Here is a 14,537-nt window from a genome sequence, read left to right as displayed (position 1 = left end):
CAGAGCTCGGGTCTCCAGCCATTAAAAATAAGTGCCCACACCCACACCCGCTGGTGTTGCTCTGAAAGTCCCTGAGATGATGCATGGGAAGCAGCCAGCTCAATCCTGGCACGAAGTGCCTGCCCACTAAATGTCAGGTGGCAGTGGAGACACCCACAGTCTGTCCCCAGGTTTATTTAAAGGTCTCTGTAGATGTGTGCTGATGGACAAAAACTGAGTCAGTCTTCTCAAAGCTTACCACACTCACCGAGCAGACAGTGCCCTGAAGACATCATCTCAGCTTAAAAAAAAAACTCCGTAGAGCAGGGGTCCCCAAACTTTTTACACAGGGGGCCAGTTCACTGTTCTTCAGACCGTTGGAGGGCCGGACTATAAAAAAAACTATAAAAAAATCCCTATGCACACTGCACATATCTTATTTTAAAGTAAAAAAACAAAACGGTAACAAATACAATATTTAAAATAAAGAACAAGTAAATTTAAATCAACAAACTGACCAGTATTTCAATGGGAACTATGGGCCTGCTTTTGGCTAATGAGATGGTCAATATGCTCCTCTCACTGACCAGCAATGAAAGAGGTGCCCCTTCCGGAAGTGCAGCGGGGGCGGATGAATGGCCTCAGGGGGCCGCATGCAGCCTGCAGGCCGCAGTCTGGGGACCCCTGCCGTAGAGAAAGGCAGCAAATGAATGAACAGGAAGGTGAGAGGCGCCCTCTAGTGGCATAGTTACATCATCTCGGGAAGAAACGTGGATTCTCATGGAAAGCCAGGAAGAAAGGACTTGGTGTAATTTTCAAGGAGAAACACAAAACCAAATGTTAAACTGAGGCAGCAGCCATGATACCTGAAAGATACAGTAGGAATTTACTGTCTCCTCAGTGGACCATCCTGGATGCCTTTACTGTCTAACTTCACCCCACAGGAAGTGGCTTGCTCAAGGTCAGGCAGAGCTGGGAAGTAAACCCAAAGGTACCAACTACAAATCTGAAATCTCTCCCCTTCTGGACAGCAAACTCCTTCAGGGTAAGAGCTTTGACTTAAGTATTTTATATCTTTCACAGCAGTTAGCACAAGGTTATGCATATACTATTATATGTACTATTCAATTGAATCAAATCAATTATTTGATGAAATAATCAACCTTTATAAAATGATCACCCTGAAAAAAAATAAATAAAATAAAATGATCACCCTGTGCCCAGCACTGTGTCCAGTGCAATTAACACATTTCATTTGTTTTTCATAGTTAACTGTATGAGGTAGCCTACTTTACAGTTAAAGATATTAAGTCTTAAGAGAGGTTAGGTAACTTGCCTAAGATCACACAGCCTGGGTCTGCACCTAAGCACACTAACTCCAGATCCTGACCTCTTTTCCACTTGACCACAAGCTCTGAAACTGCTTGGCTGAGGTTCCTTCATGCTCTTAAAAGTTATTAAGTACCACAAAGAGCTTTTGTTTATAAAATAATATCAATATTTATAGTATTAGATATTTAAATAAAAATTTTAAAAATATTTACTGATTTAAACATTGCAGTAACCCCTTTTATTGTTAATACATACTGCTCACAAAAATTAGGGGATATTTCAAAATGAATGTGAAATGATAAAAAAAAGTAACATTTGATTTTTTTTTTTTTTTTTTTTTTTTTTTAGATTTTATTTACTCATTTTTATAGAGAGAGGAGAGAGAGAGAAAGAAAGAGAGAAAGTGGAGGCAGGAGGAGCAGGAAGCATCAACTCCCATATGTGCCTTGACCAGGCAAGCCCAGGGTTTCGAACCGGCGACCTCAGCGTTCCAGGTCGACACTTTATCCACTGTGCCACCACAGGTCAGGCCACATTTGATTTTTTTTAATTAAACAAGGACATCAGAAAAGCAAACAAGTCAAAGCATGTTGTTTGATTATGCAAATTAGATGCAAACTCAATTATCGTGATTGAGTAGTAAGTGACATATCAAATGCTTCTTTTTTTATCGCTTCATATTCATTTTGAAATATTCCCTATTTTTTGTGAGCAGTGTAATTCACATTTTCATGAAAAATAACCTTTCCCAAATAAAATTACATTTAGTGAGAAGACTGTTTTACATTGTTGCAGATTTATTATCTGGCTTAAAAGGAGACAGCTGGATTCTCATCCCCACTCCTGCATTCCGACTGCTGTGATGTCACACTTCACACAGCTTCCGCACACGCAGGTGCACTTGTGAGAGAACGGTGTGAAATGGCAAATAACATCTTAGCACAGGTGTTGAATACCTTGACCTCATGTACCCCTTAAATGGTCTTGAAGGGCCATGGAGTCTCCAGACATGAAAAAGAAGTGCATTCCCTTGGAACATTCCTAGTGACTCTGTTTCTCCTCCTCTTCCACCCTTCTCATTTTTTTCCTGGCAACTACACCATTCACTGGCTGTCTTCCAGCAAACACCAAGTCATCTATCCCTTCCGTCCTCACTGCCATTCTCCCTAATAGCACTCCTTCGTTCTATTCCAAGACACGATCTCAAAATTCCTTGACAGTTCTCCAAAGACTGTACCCTCTACCTACATCAGTCACTCACTCCTACGCTCATCTCCTATATATTATCACCACCCTAACTTCAAACTCTCCATAACCTGAGCTTCAAACAGTCAGTCACCATTTTCCCAGCTCAACACTACCCTGTCCCCACCAGTGTGTCCCCCACACACACTGCCTGGGACCTACACTGAAGACTCAAACCCCAGACCCTACCTGATTTGGCCCGTGAGCACCTCTCTGATGTTGTCTCCCAACCCTCTCTTTGTCAGTCACTGCCTTCTAGCCCCATTGACCTTTCTGCAATTCCTCACACATACCAAGTCCATTCCTACCTCAGGGCCTTTGCACTTGCTCCCTCCTTTGCCTAGATAGTCCTAACCCTGGATATCCTCTAGTTTTTCAAGGTATTGATTTTAAAAAAAAAAACACTTTGAGGAATGTGTCACAGGAAGTATTACCTCTGAAATTTACTCAGGTCAGCTTCCAACACCCAACACAAAAGCCTCATTTGGTTGAGGAGTAGGTTATAATTTATGCTAAAGAACAAACAAGCCCTGTTGCATCTGAGCGAAGTACTCAGGGAGGCACTAAGACTACTGAGGGACTCAGTGGTAGAGCGTCGGCCTGGCGTGCAGAAGTCCCGGGTTCGATTCCCGGCCAGGGCACACAGGAGAAGCGCCCATCTGCTTCTCCATCCCTCCCCCTCTCCTTCCTCTCTGTCTCTCTCTTCCCCTCCCGCAGCCGAGGCTCTATTGGAGCAAAGATGGCCCGGGCTCTGGGGATGGCTCCTTGGCCTCTGCCCCAGGCGCTAGAGTGGCTCTGGTCACGACAGAGCGACGCCCCAGAGGGGCAGAGCATCGCCCCCTGGTGGGCAGAGCATCGCCCCCTGGTGGGCAGAGCGTCGCCCCCTGATGGGCGTGCCGGGTGGATCCCGGTCGGGCGCATGCGGGAGGGAGTCTGTCTGACTGTCTCTCCCCGTTTCCAGCTTCAGAGAAATACAAAAAAAAAAAAAAAAAAAAGACTACTGAGGGAAATTCTGTGTTATATGGCTCACGTTATCATCTTCCTGAGGAGAGGGGAGAACAGCTGCTATTACCAAGTTTACAAACACCATTTGATGACTGCAGTTCTTTTTCTCCGGCATGAGGAAAGCATCACCCTGCTAGCACTGATGACATAAACAACATTATGCACAACTCAAAACAGGTAGCCTCAGAATCTGTCACAATCCGAGAGCAACAGTCTGTCCGCACAGCACACACAGATAACATCCTGTCGTTTCCACTCAGGATACGGGGATTGTCCAGTCCCTCTCTCCTCCTCCGCACTGAGTGTCAGACAGTTTGCCCAAGATCCAGCTCGCAAGCTTAGACCCATTCTGCACAGGGCGGCTGTGCAGTCTCACCCCTGCACAGCACATGAGAAACTGGGCAAAGGAGGCGGGCTCGGCGGAGCCAAACCTCTCCTCCACTCGGTCCGCTCCAGGGCTGCTGTAGGTCACCTGTGGTGAGGCACCTCTCTGCCACCTTACCTTCGCCGCACCGCATGCGGGTCCAGCACGCTCTGCCTTGTGGCTCCCGGAAGAGAGATGCCATCTAGCAGAGGAGTTGCCAGTTCTCCATCTTCATTTATCCAAAGAAATAGATTCATAGTTCCAACGTCCGTTCCGTGGTTATCCTCTCCACACAGCCAAGAACCTGCTGACACCTGTTCTCCATTGCTTCACACAGAGCAGAAACAAGATGAGCAAGTAATTCCCTCCCACCTCGCAGTCCCCAGACCCACCATTCCGGGCTCTTACAAACTTCGGATTGGCCCGAGGAGACGCTGGATGTAAGGTTCCCTTCACAAAGTAAGATGCCACTGAGCTCAAGACCACTAAGATCATGGCTTTAGTGGGCTTCTTGACTCCAAGAGAAGGCTCAAATCCAATGAGTGTAGGATAAACACATAGACCAGCAGGTGGTGAGTATGAGACGCATTCTTGATCCAGTGTCAGAAGCTGTTGGAACGCTCTATAATCCGCCTTGTCAAATCCCGGCCAAGCTGCCCTCAGAGCAGGTTGTTCTAGGGATATTGAGGTTTGGCTGAAAAAGTTGAATTTTATAATCTACTCCTTGAAATGCCTTCACTCCTTCAAATAACTCCTCTGCATAGCGCAAAACCAACGAGCTAGGATGCAATGATAGGTTTTGGAAAGCCTTGATATGTGGTTTCTCCATCCAAACTCTGATTGTCAACATATGGCTCGTGGAAACAGCTCCAAACCGCACCATGTTTGGGTCTGGTTCCTCCCTTACAGTGGTGGCGGGGTGAGTATTACATCTTTAGCCTGTCCGGTTTCCCTGCCTGCTTTGATCCCACTTCTCCGGTCCATTCGCGGAGCACCCATTACTGCAGTCCTTCACTGTTTGGTGGGCGTGGCTGGGCCTGAGTGGACGTCAAGCCCGACGTGTCCCTGGCCCTCTGTGCTGTCTGGATTGTCTGCAGGACTGCCTGCATAAATCTTTTGAATAATGAAGCACTTACTAATTTTTCAGAATCTCTCAGGAATCATCTTTCAGTTTGCACAGGTTAAAAAGTGAGTGTAGCTTGTTTATGCCGTCTGCACGTCTCCTCTTCAACATGCGAACACTGCCTGCGGCTAAGCGTCTCCCCACCACCCCACTGCCCCCAAGTTCCTAGGCTGAACTGAGCCTCACTACTCAGAACGTAACTACAATATTTGGAGATAAGAGCCATTAAAGAGGTAATTAACTTAAAATGAGGTCTTAGGGTAGATATGCTGGTGTCCTTGTAAGAGTAGAACACAGACAGCACAGAGAAAGAGCATGTAAGGACAACAAGAGAGCCGTCAGCAAGCCAAGGACAGAGGCCTCAGGAGCAACTAGCCCTACCGACACCTCAGTCTTGTACTTCTAGCCTCCAGAATTGTCAGAAAATAAGTTTTGCTGTTTCAATCCCCAGTCTGTGGTGTTCTGCATGGCAGCCCAAGTCCACTATACAGCGAGGTCTTCAGGAACACGGTCCCCCCGTAAAAGCCAAGAGCCCTGCATCCAGCTGCCCGCCTGGGGCCCAGCACTGCGTGGGGCTGTCTGCTACCTGCCCAGCTTCCCCTTCCTCCGCCCCCTTTGCCCGGTGTGACTCGGTGCCCGCACTCCCCGACTCTCCTGCAGCATCTCTCCACAGCACCCTCCCGCCTCAAACTACAAGTCAGAACCGAGGGACAATGTTTTTCTCATCTGAAAAATAGGGTCAGAAACATGAAACATGATAATGCTTATTAATCCTTAATACAGTCCCCAATACAGAGTAGCAACTTAATAGTTTCCTATAGGTGAAAACTAGATCTTACCATCAGTAAATGATGTGCTGTGATCTTCAAAGAACCTAACTGAAGATCCCAAGGAGATGCAATTCTTAGGAGACTTAGAGACTTTCAAATTCTGATCACTGAATACTGAGTATTAATGCTCTGAGTAGTAAGAAAGTTCATATGCGTCCTTGTGCCTCCTGACCAGAGTACGATAGATTTTAAAAATGTGTAAGGCAACATTAAAAAAAGGCAAATAAATGTATGTTCTTGTTTCCATAAATTGGTTATCAAACAAACATGATTTTTTTTTTTTTTTTTTTTTTGCATTTTTCCGAAGCTAGAAACGGGGAGGCAGTCAGACAGATTCCCACATGCGCCCGACTGGGATCCACCCGGCATGCCCACCAGGGGGCGATGCTCTGCCCCTCTGGGACGTCCCTCTGTTGCGACCAAGGCCATTCTAGCGCCTGAGGCAGAGGCCACAGAGCCATCCCCAGCGCCCGGGCCATCTTTGCTCCAATGGAGCCTCAGCTGCGGGAGGGGAAGAGAGAAATAGAGAGGAAGGAGAGGGGGAGGGATGGAGAAGCAGATGGGCGCTTCTCCTGTGTGCCCTGGCCGGGAATCGAACCTGGGACTCCTGCACGCCAGGCCAATGCTCTACCACTGAGCCAACCAGCCAGGGCCCAAACAAACATGATTTTAAGTTAATAGAACTGGAACTGGAACTAATATTTTTATTAAAAAAAAAAAACTCACTCCCAGAGGTCACTAAGCATGAAAAAAACTCACTATTGAAAAGGTTAGTCATGAGAAACTAAATAGAATCAGCAATAAAAAATGCCTAGTGATGTACAGATATTAATGAGCTTGAAGTGGCTTTTAATTAAGAGATCTAATAACTGTCATTAGTTAATGGCCACAAAAAGGCAATAAAGTACATATTGAGGAGGATATGTTTCAGGGAAAACAGTGGCAGCTTCTAAAATTAGATGTTAAAGCAAACCAAAGGGCTTGAAGGGAAATTTTTCAAATCAGACAAACTTGTCAGATGGCAGACTCTCATCTATCAACACACCTACTATTTTTTATACTATTTTAAGTAAATTATAAATACCAGCCACAATATTAAGAGTCAGTTAAAGAATTGCTTTATTAATACAAATTATTAATACATACACACAAACTGTAAAGCACTTAGAAACTTAAATCTGAGTCATAGCAAACAGGCGGTAATTCAACATCCAGAGCCGACAGAATGCTTGAGGGAGACTCCAACAGATCTAGGAAACAGAAAGTTCTTAATATGTGCAAGTCCTTGGTTCACTGTCCATCTCTACATAAATATTAGTTGGCACTGTTAATCATGTTAATCACCAACTATTGATATTTTCCCTTTGTCTAACGAATCCCTGCCTGCCCCGCCTATACACACACACACACACACACACACACACTTCCTCAATGTGGCTGTGGTCCCAGAACTAACCTCTATTAGGAAATAAATCTTAGAGGTACCTGAAACTATTTGTTCTTAGAGATCCAAGTAAGAGCCAACAAAATCACTCATGTAAATTTACCAAATAGTGTAACAAAGAGAAAACATACTGATGATGGTTTCTGACCACCAGTCTGAACCAAGACCCCGAACCTTGCGCAGTAAGGTTTTGTTATTCCGTGCCACTGCACATGTCCTGATCCCGTACAAGCTTTCACTATAACTTGGAATTCTCATTCCAAGCAAGTTTATTATACTTGAACTCATTACCTAAGAAGCTATATGCTAAGTTCAGTCGTGTTTTGCTGTATCTAAGGCCCTCCAGATTCCAGAAACACCTGATTTTACCTGGGCATTTAGAACTCAAAAGCAATACCAATTGAGAATAGTTTTCATGCTCTGAAACGACATCCTATAGTTTGAAGGACAGAAATGACCTGTCAGCTAGCCTTCCACACAAGTCTGTCCCCACAGTGATGCGAGTTGCCATGACAAACTGCAGCCCTTCTCCGAGGGCGCCTGTTCACTTACTGGACCCCCAGGGTGGAGAGGGCATCTTCAGAGGCGAAGGGGGGCCGAGGTGGAACAGCTCTTCGAGATTCCTGTCCTCATCAAGGATCATGAGGGGCACCCCGTTCAAGGGGAGCTGCGCGATCTGGTGTTCTTCGGGCAGGTCGAAACTCTCAAAGTCTGTCGCAAACAAGGCACCGCGTCAGGGGCAAGTCTCAGTATGGTCCGTAGACTCTGGGACCCTTTCGGGCTCCACGAGGTCAAAACTATTTTTCTAATAATATCATTAATACTTTTTCCCCACTGGATTTGCTGCCAATGATAAAATTACAATTTCAAGAAAAAACTAGAAATTTGGAAAACCTGTCTGCAATCATTAGACTTGACAGCTTCCTGATACTTAAAGACTTTCCTGCTGGGACCAGCTTTTGATATTGCATAATGAAGCATTTCAATATTTGGATAATCTACATTTCTCAAGAAACCAATATTCCTAAATGATCAATGCATGATGAATGCAAAAATAAAAGATGTATTTGAAGTGCAAAACAGACAATGGACTTTATTGTCAGATATAAAACGTTCATTGACTTAGTTTCAGATTTCACATTGCAACTATATGTTCAGAACCAGCCACTGATTGGATTTTAGTGTAGCAGCAAAGAAAACTACCTATATATTTATAATATTCTAAAAAGACTACTAAAATGCTTCTCCCTTTCCTAACTGCATGAGGCCAGATTATCTGCGTATACTTCAACCCAAACAGATGCAACAGATTGAATGCAGACCTCAGATGAGAATCCAGCTGTCTTATATTAAGCCAAGTTAGGCAAGCTTTTAAAAATATAAAACCTTGCCAAGTCCTCTGAATGAGTTCTTTTGTTCTGAAAAGGTTAATTTTATATGTCTTTTTAAATGTTATTTATATTAACATAATAGGTTTATTTTTTAACTGATTAGTAATTTTAAATATCTCCATTTTAATTTCTAATACAGGAAATATAAGCAGAATACACAAACAAAAGTTCTTTGGGGTCTTCACTAATTTTTAAGTATAAGAGTGATTTAACAAAAAATTTAAGGACCACTGAGTTAGTTTTTTAAAAGCTCTTTCTTCACAGGAACAAAAGTAAGATTTAAATACTGAATTGTTCTTCCTCCTCCTCTCAAGGAGGTTAACCACTTTCTCAAACATTAAGAACCAAAAACACATCATTTTGTGAAGTGTGAATGTTCTCTAAGGACTATTAGGGATACAGCTACTCCTTTTCAAGCTTGGTAAAGCCCAGAAGTCAAAAAGGAATTGAGTGATAGTGATTACTTGATTTAAAACCACTGAATTGTAAAGGAAACCATAAACAGACAAAAAAGACTCCAGAGGAAACAAAGTCTGCAACATAACAGGGTTAATTTCTTTTATCCACTCTAATCTCTTTTAAAAAACCATATTATCAAAGGAAAACAAAGATACAAACAAAAGTTAAAATAACTAAAAATGGCTAATTATCACATTTGCTCTCACTGGGCACACACCCCAATTTAAAACGAGACAGCCACTGCCTTTCTGATAGTTTTAACACATTTGCGGTGAGAGAACATGGGAGAAGCAGGCACCCTCATCCCTCGGTGGGTTCAGCAATCTCTGCTATTTTAAAGGACATCTTGGCCATGTCTCTTTCCTGAAACACTGCATCCTGGAGCACCCTTTCCTGGCCAAAATGCATAAATCCACCTCATTTTCTTTAATGACTGAATGGTAATCATTAGCATGTATGCTATCAGAACATCATGACACATCATTTGAGACTCAGCAATGCAAGTTTACTCACTGGGTATACTCACAAACTCACAACAGTGTAATTTCCAGAATACTCATTGTGGAATTGTTTTGTAATGTAGAAAAGCCACAAACGACCAGGCTGTGTACTAGAATGACCAAATGCCCTTTGGATGAAAGGGAAAATACCCAGCTGAGAAGGCCAGAGGCCCGCGCGATCGCCCCCACTGCCTCACCTGTAGCGTCCTTCACTCTGCCTCTCAGTCCCCGAGAAGCACTCCAGTCCTTGCTTCTGCCTCAGGATCTCTGCACACACTTCTACGTGCAGTGCGCGTGCAATGCTCCTGCCTTGCCCACCCCTTCACCCAGCTATCTAGCCTTGAAGACTCCACTCTGTGTCACTTCATCATAAAATTTCCCCCGCTGTCCCAGGCCAGGCTCGGTTCCCCTAACAGGCCCTGTTTCTCAGCTTGTTCACAGTCAGTGGTGGAGGGCAGGGCCTGGCATACAGTAGCCTCTCGAGCTGGTTCCAGAACAGAAAGTATTTCAGGTACATGTAGCAGGTTGAAAGAGTAAACAACTCGTGTTTTCACTGGCTATGTGAAGCTTTCAGGCATTGTTCAATTTGACATAAAGCCCACTTTCTAACAGGCTTACTAAGGGCCGTCCATGCAGACTTGTTCAAGGTCAGTGAACACATCTCTCCTCTACCAGGTAAGCTCTGGGGGACAGGAAGAACGTTCTCCATATCGTTGCTCCAATTCCCCTCTGACCCATGATGACACCTCACAAATAAATCTACCAACAAGTGTATTTGTTCAAAGCAACCCAGCTTCGGTCTCATTCCACTTCTGGGTCATGTGTCATATTCATATCCATATCAAGTTACAGCTGAATTAGAGTCTAAGAGAAGCTCAAGGCTAACGCTTTTTTGTAATACCAAAAGATACTACCTTGAGGATTGAAGGGAAAGAATTTTTCTATTTCTGGAAAGGTGTCATCTGAGGCAGGAACAGAGCTCTTGGCTTTATCAGTCTTCTCAGCCACCTAAAACAATCCAAGATAATATGAGTTCACGAGGGCTCCTTTGATATGTGAAGGCTTTGCTGCATTTTAAATTTTTTCAATTTCATGCTGACTTCTAAGAACCGTGATGCTTGGTTCTCACGATTACACACAAATACAATTCAACAAGCAATTTTACAGCATAGCTCCAAAGTGAAGTCTCAAATTTAAGCATTAGCTCCTATCAGCCTAAGTCACCCAGAATGCAAAGCAGAGGTAATTAACTCAATCGCTCAACCTAACAGCAGAGGAAAGGGGCATGAGTTAGCCAGAATAGAAGCTGATTCTAAAAGCCATTTATGGCTTTTGGAAGTGTGATTTTCCATGTGTTTCCACCAGCCTTAGCTCAGTGTTTCTCACCTCCCCCCCAATACACATTAAACAAAACAATTACTTAAAGTGCTAATCCGCACACCCAAGTCCTCTTTCTCAGCCAAGTTCTCTCAGCCTGGGATGCACTAGCTGTAGCTCATACACAGGCTAGCCAATTATCACCTAACAGGCTGGAGCTTGCTCTGGGATGCGGGGAGGAGGATGGCAACACCTGAGCTGTTATGTTAACGTGACCTCTTGCAAAGAACCTCCATCTCAGTACTTTCTGTATGTGTAAGCAGATACAGAAATCTCGATTTATCACTGCTCGCTTTATTGCATTTCACAGATGGTTCCTTGAAGGCGGGACCCTCCATCAAAAAGATGACTTGCTTTATGGCAATACCTGCTTTACTACGGTGGCCTGGAACCCAACCCACAATCTCTGGGGTACACCTGTACGACCACCCAACCCACCTCAAGACGTTAGTTAAGGGCAGGTGAGGCGAAAATATTCACCGCTGCTTTGGAGGCTTTCAATCTTGAGGCACAGAGAAAGTCCACAACAACAGTATGACTCTCTCCTGCCCATCTGTTCGCTAGTCTATATTTGCCCTACTCGCAGGGAAGAGAGCAGATAGATGCCAACAGTCAGTGTAAGAGCAAAGAGTGAAGTGTTTCAATGGTGTCTTTACAGCAACACTTACCTTCTTATTAGCACCGAAGTCTGTCTGTTTCTGTTTGAGAGGTCCATTGGTCTTTGATGACTTTTCTGTCGTTCTGTTGACAGTTCCCAGAGCCTTCCTGGGAGCTTTAGGTATGGCTGGTGGAGCATCAAACATTTTGCCAACATGGGGTGTTGAAACCTGAGATTTCCCACCTAAAGCTCTGACTGATATTTAAAAAAAAAAAAAAAAAAGTAATTAAGATTATTCAGGCAGTATACACCTGTGCCACTTGAAGGCTGACTAAAATTTGCCTAATTCTCACCACAAATTTAACCCCCATTTTTGACAGTGGCATGGCCACTGTCAATCTCATTCAAATACTGAACACGAAACAGATTCATAACAAGCACGTTGTAACAGCAGTACAGGCATCCCTCGGAGATATTGCGGGTTCAGTTGCAAATCAAAGTAATAACCTAAGTATCCCAATGAAGCAAATCGAAACCTTCTTCTGGTAGAGGGTCTTGCCATCAATTTGTAACAAATGCAACCTCTGCAAAGTGCAATAAAAGGAGGCATGCCCGTGCCTGGCCTGTGGTGGGCGCAGTGAATAGAGAGTCACCCTAGAATGCTGAGGTCAGGGTTTGAAACCCCGGTCCTGCCGTGTCAAGGCACATACGACAAGCAACAAGCAAGCAATGAACAACTAAACTGAGGGGCCCTGGCCGGTTGGCTCAGTGTAGAGCGTCGGGCTGGCGTGCGGAAGTCCCGGGTTCGATTCCCGGCCAGGGCACACAGGAGAAGCGCCCATCTGCTTCTCCACCCTCCCCCTCTCCTTCCTCTCTGCCTCTCTCTTCCCCTCCCGCAGCCGAGGCTCCATTGGAGCAAAGATGGCCCGGGCGCTGGGGATGGCTCCTTGGCCTCTGCCCCAGGCGCTAGAGTGGCTCTGGTCGCAACAGAGCGACGCCCCGGAGGGGCAGAGCATCGCCCCCTGGTGGGCAGAGCACCGCCCCCTGGTGGGCAGAGCGCCGCCCCCTGGTGGGCAGAGCATCGCCCCTGGTGGGCGTGCCAGGTGGATCCCGGTCAGGCGCATGCGGGAGTCTGTCTGACTGCCTCCCCGTTTCCAGCTTCAGAAAAATACAAAAAATAAAAATAATAAACTGAAGCAACTATGAGTTGCTACTTCTCGCTCCCCTCCTCTCTCTCCTCTCTGTAAAATCAATAAGTAAAATCTTTAAAAAAAAAAAAAAAAAAAAAGAGGCATGCCTGTATTTAGCAAACGTGACTCCCACTGCCTCCAAGAGACACGAAAGGCCTCCCTAGGCTCCACATCCACACTGAGCAACAATACCTGCGTATCTGATTGCAGCTGTCTACTTACTAGGCCGGGGCCCCAGCTTCCGCCGGTCCTTAGGAGTCACAAGTGCGCCTGGTTCTCCATTCTCCTTATCCACAAAGATCACAGTAGCCATTCTGGATGCACTAGGGCTGTGAAATACATATTAGACCTGGGGGTCAGGGAAGACGAGAAGAACCGAAGGTGCAGCACAGACCCAACTTCCCACACCGGCAAGTCCGCGCGAAAACAAGCGCTACGCCGAGGGAGAAGCGAGCCTGAGCCAACGGCACTCAGTCCAGCGCTTAACTCCTGAAGCCTGCGTCAGAGGCTCTAAGTTCCAGAGGAGTTGGCGGTTTGGGCCGGTAGAGACCCTGGTACTCATCAGAACCGAACCGTCGCGGCCGCGGCTCAACCGGGCTCGGCGCTACAGACGACCCTGGGAAACCCCAGCGACACCCCAAGGCCCAGCCTTGGACCCCGACCCCTCGGCGCCCGGCCCCGCACCCCAACGCCCCAGCCCTCGCCGGCACCCCAACTCCCTGACCCCGGCTCCCGGGCCCCAGCCCCCAACACGCGTTTTTTTTCCTCGCCAGACACCCTCTCGCGTCGCCCCGCCACCCGCGAACTCTCCATTCACCCACGTTAGGATCAACAGCCAGAAGCGCCCGAGGCACAGCCTCCAGTGGTCGCGCCAGGCCCGGCGTTTGAACCACAACTCGAGCCCCTATTGGCTCCTCCGCCCAGGAGGCGGGACCAGAGTGGGGCGGAGACTCCCAGGAAGAACCAATAGGAGGAACCTAAAAACTCTTTGGGGCTCCTCCCGGAAAACTTTTTCCTTCCAAGATTACAGTTTGTTTCTTGGGAAGCAAAACAAAAAATCAAAATTTCTGACATCTTAAAAATGTACCTTTAGGTGTTTTTTTAAGCTGTTTCCCACACATAAAGAAGGGAAGTGATGATAGTTTCCAACTACAAATAATCATGATGATGCTTATGGTATCAAGTACAGAGGTGTGTTTTTTTCCCCGGACACACTTGAGGGGCCAAGAATGAAAAGATTGTGACATTTAAAAAGTCAAGGTGGGCCCTGGCCGGTTGGCTCAGCGGTAGAGCGTCGGCCTAGCGTGCGGAGGACCCGGGTTCGATTCCGGCCAGGGCACACAGGAGAAGCGCCCATTTGCTTCTCCACCCCTCCGCCGCGCTTTCCTCTCTGTCTCTCTCTTCCCCTTCCGCAGCCAAGGCTCCATTGGAGCAGAGATGGCCCGGGCGCTGGGGATGGCTCCTTGGCCTCTGCCCCAGGCGCTAGAGTGGCTCTGGTCGCGGCAGAGCGACCCCCCGGAGGGGCAGAGCATCGCCCCCTGGTGGGCAGAGCGTCGCCCCTGGTGGGCGTGCCGGGTGGATCCCGGTCGGGCGCATGCGGGAGTCTGTCTGACTGTCTCTCCCTGTTTCCAGCTTCAGAAAAATGAAAAAAAAAAAAAAAAAAGTCAAGGTGAAGTGGCAACAGAACTACTTTCCTAAAG

At 46.2% G+C, this 14,537-nt stretch overlaps 1 protein-coding gene and 1 pseudogene across 3 annotated transcripts; both read right to left on the bottom strand.

The window, feature by feature from the left end:
• Window positions 1–3,817: 3,817 nt before the first annotated feature.
• LOC136335615 (branched-chain-amino-acid aminotransferase, cytosolic-like) lies at window positions 3,818–5,711 on the bottom strand (annotated as a pseudogene).
• A 1,269-nt stretch (window positions 5,712–6,980) lies between these two features.
• Window positions 6,981–13,755, bottom strand: PTTG1 (PTTG1 regulator of sister chromatid separation, securin). Of its 3 annotated transcripts, none has more exons than XM_066277486.1 (6): window positions 13,659–13,755; window positions 13,060–13,166; window positions 11,718–11,902; window positions 10,587–10,680; window positions 7,875–8,033; window positions 6,981–7,128 (listed from the first exon to the last, which is right to left on the bottom strand). In XM_066277486.1, the coding sequence occupies exons 2-6, from the start codon at window positions 13,148–13,150 to the stop codon at window positions 7,043–7,045; spliced, it is 615 nt and encodes a 204-aa protein (XP_066133583.1). In that variant the 5' UTR covers window positions 13,151–13,166; window positions 13,659–13,755; the 3' UTR covers window positions 6,981–7,042. The 3 variants fall into 3 exon arrangements, with proteins under 3 accessions (XP_066133583.1, XP_066133585.1, XP_066133584.1); XM_066277488.1 differs by having other exon boundaries at window positions 13,060–13,160; window positions 13,659–13,702; XM_066277487.1 differs by lacking the exon at window positions 13,659–13,755 and adding an exon at window positions 13,562–13,630.
• Between the last annotated feature and the right edge of the window lie 782 nt (window positions 13,756–14,537).

This window comes from Saccopteryx bilineata, chromosome 4 (assembly GCF_036850765.1).
Source record: "Saccopteryx bilineata isolate mSacBil1 chromosome 4, mSacBil1_pri_phased_curated, whole genome shotgun sequence".
Classification (NCBI taxonomy): Eukaryota; Metazoa; Chordata; class Mammalia; order Chiroptera; family Emballonuridae; genus Saccopteryx; species Saccopteryx bilineata.
The sequence above is the reverse complement of the archived record's forward strand: the minus strand, read 5'-3'. Positions and strand labels throughout refer to the sequence as shown.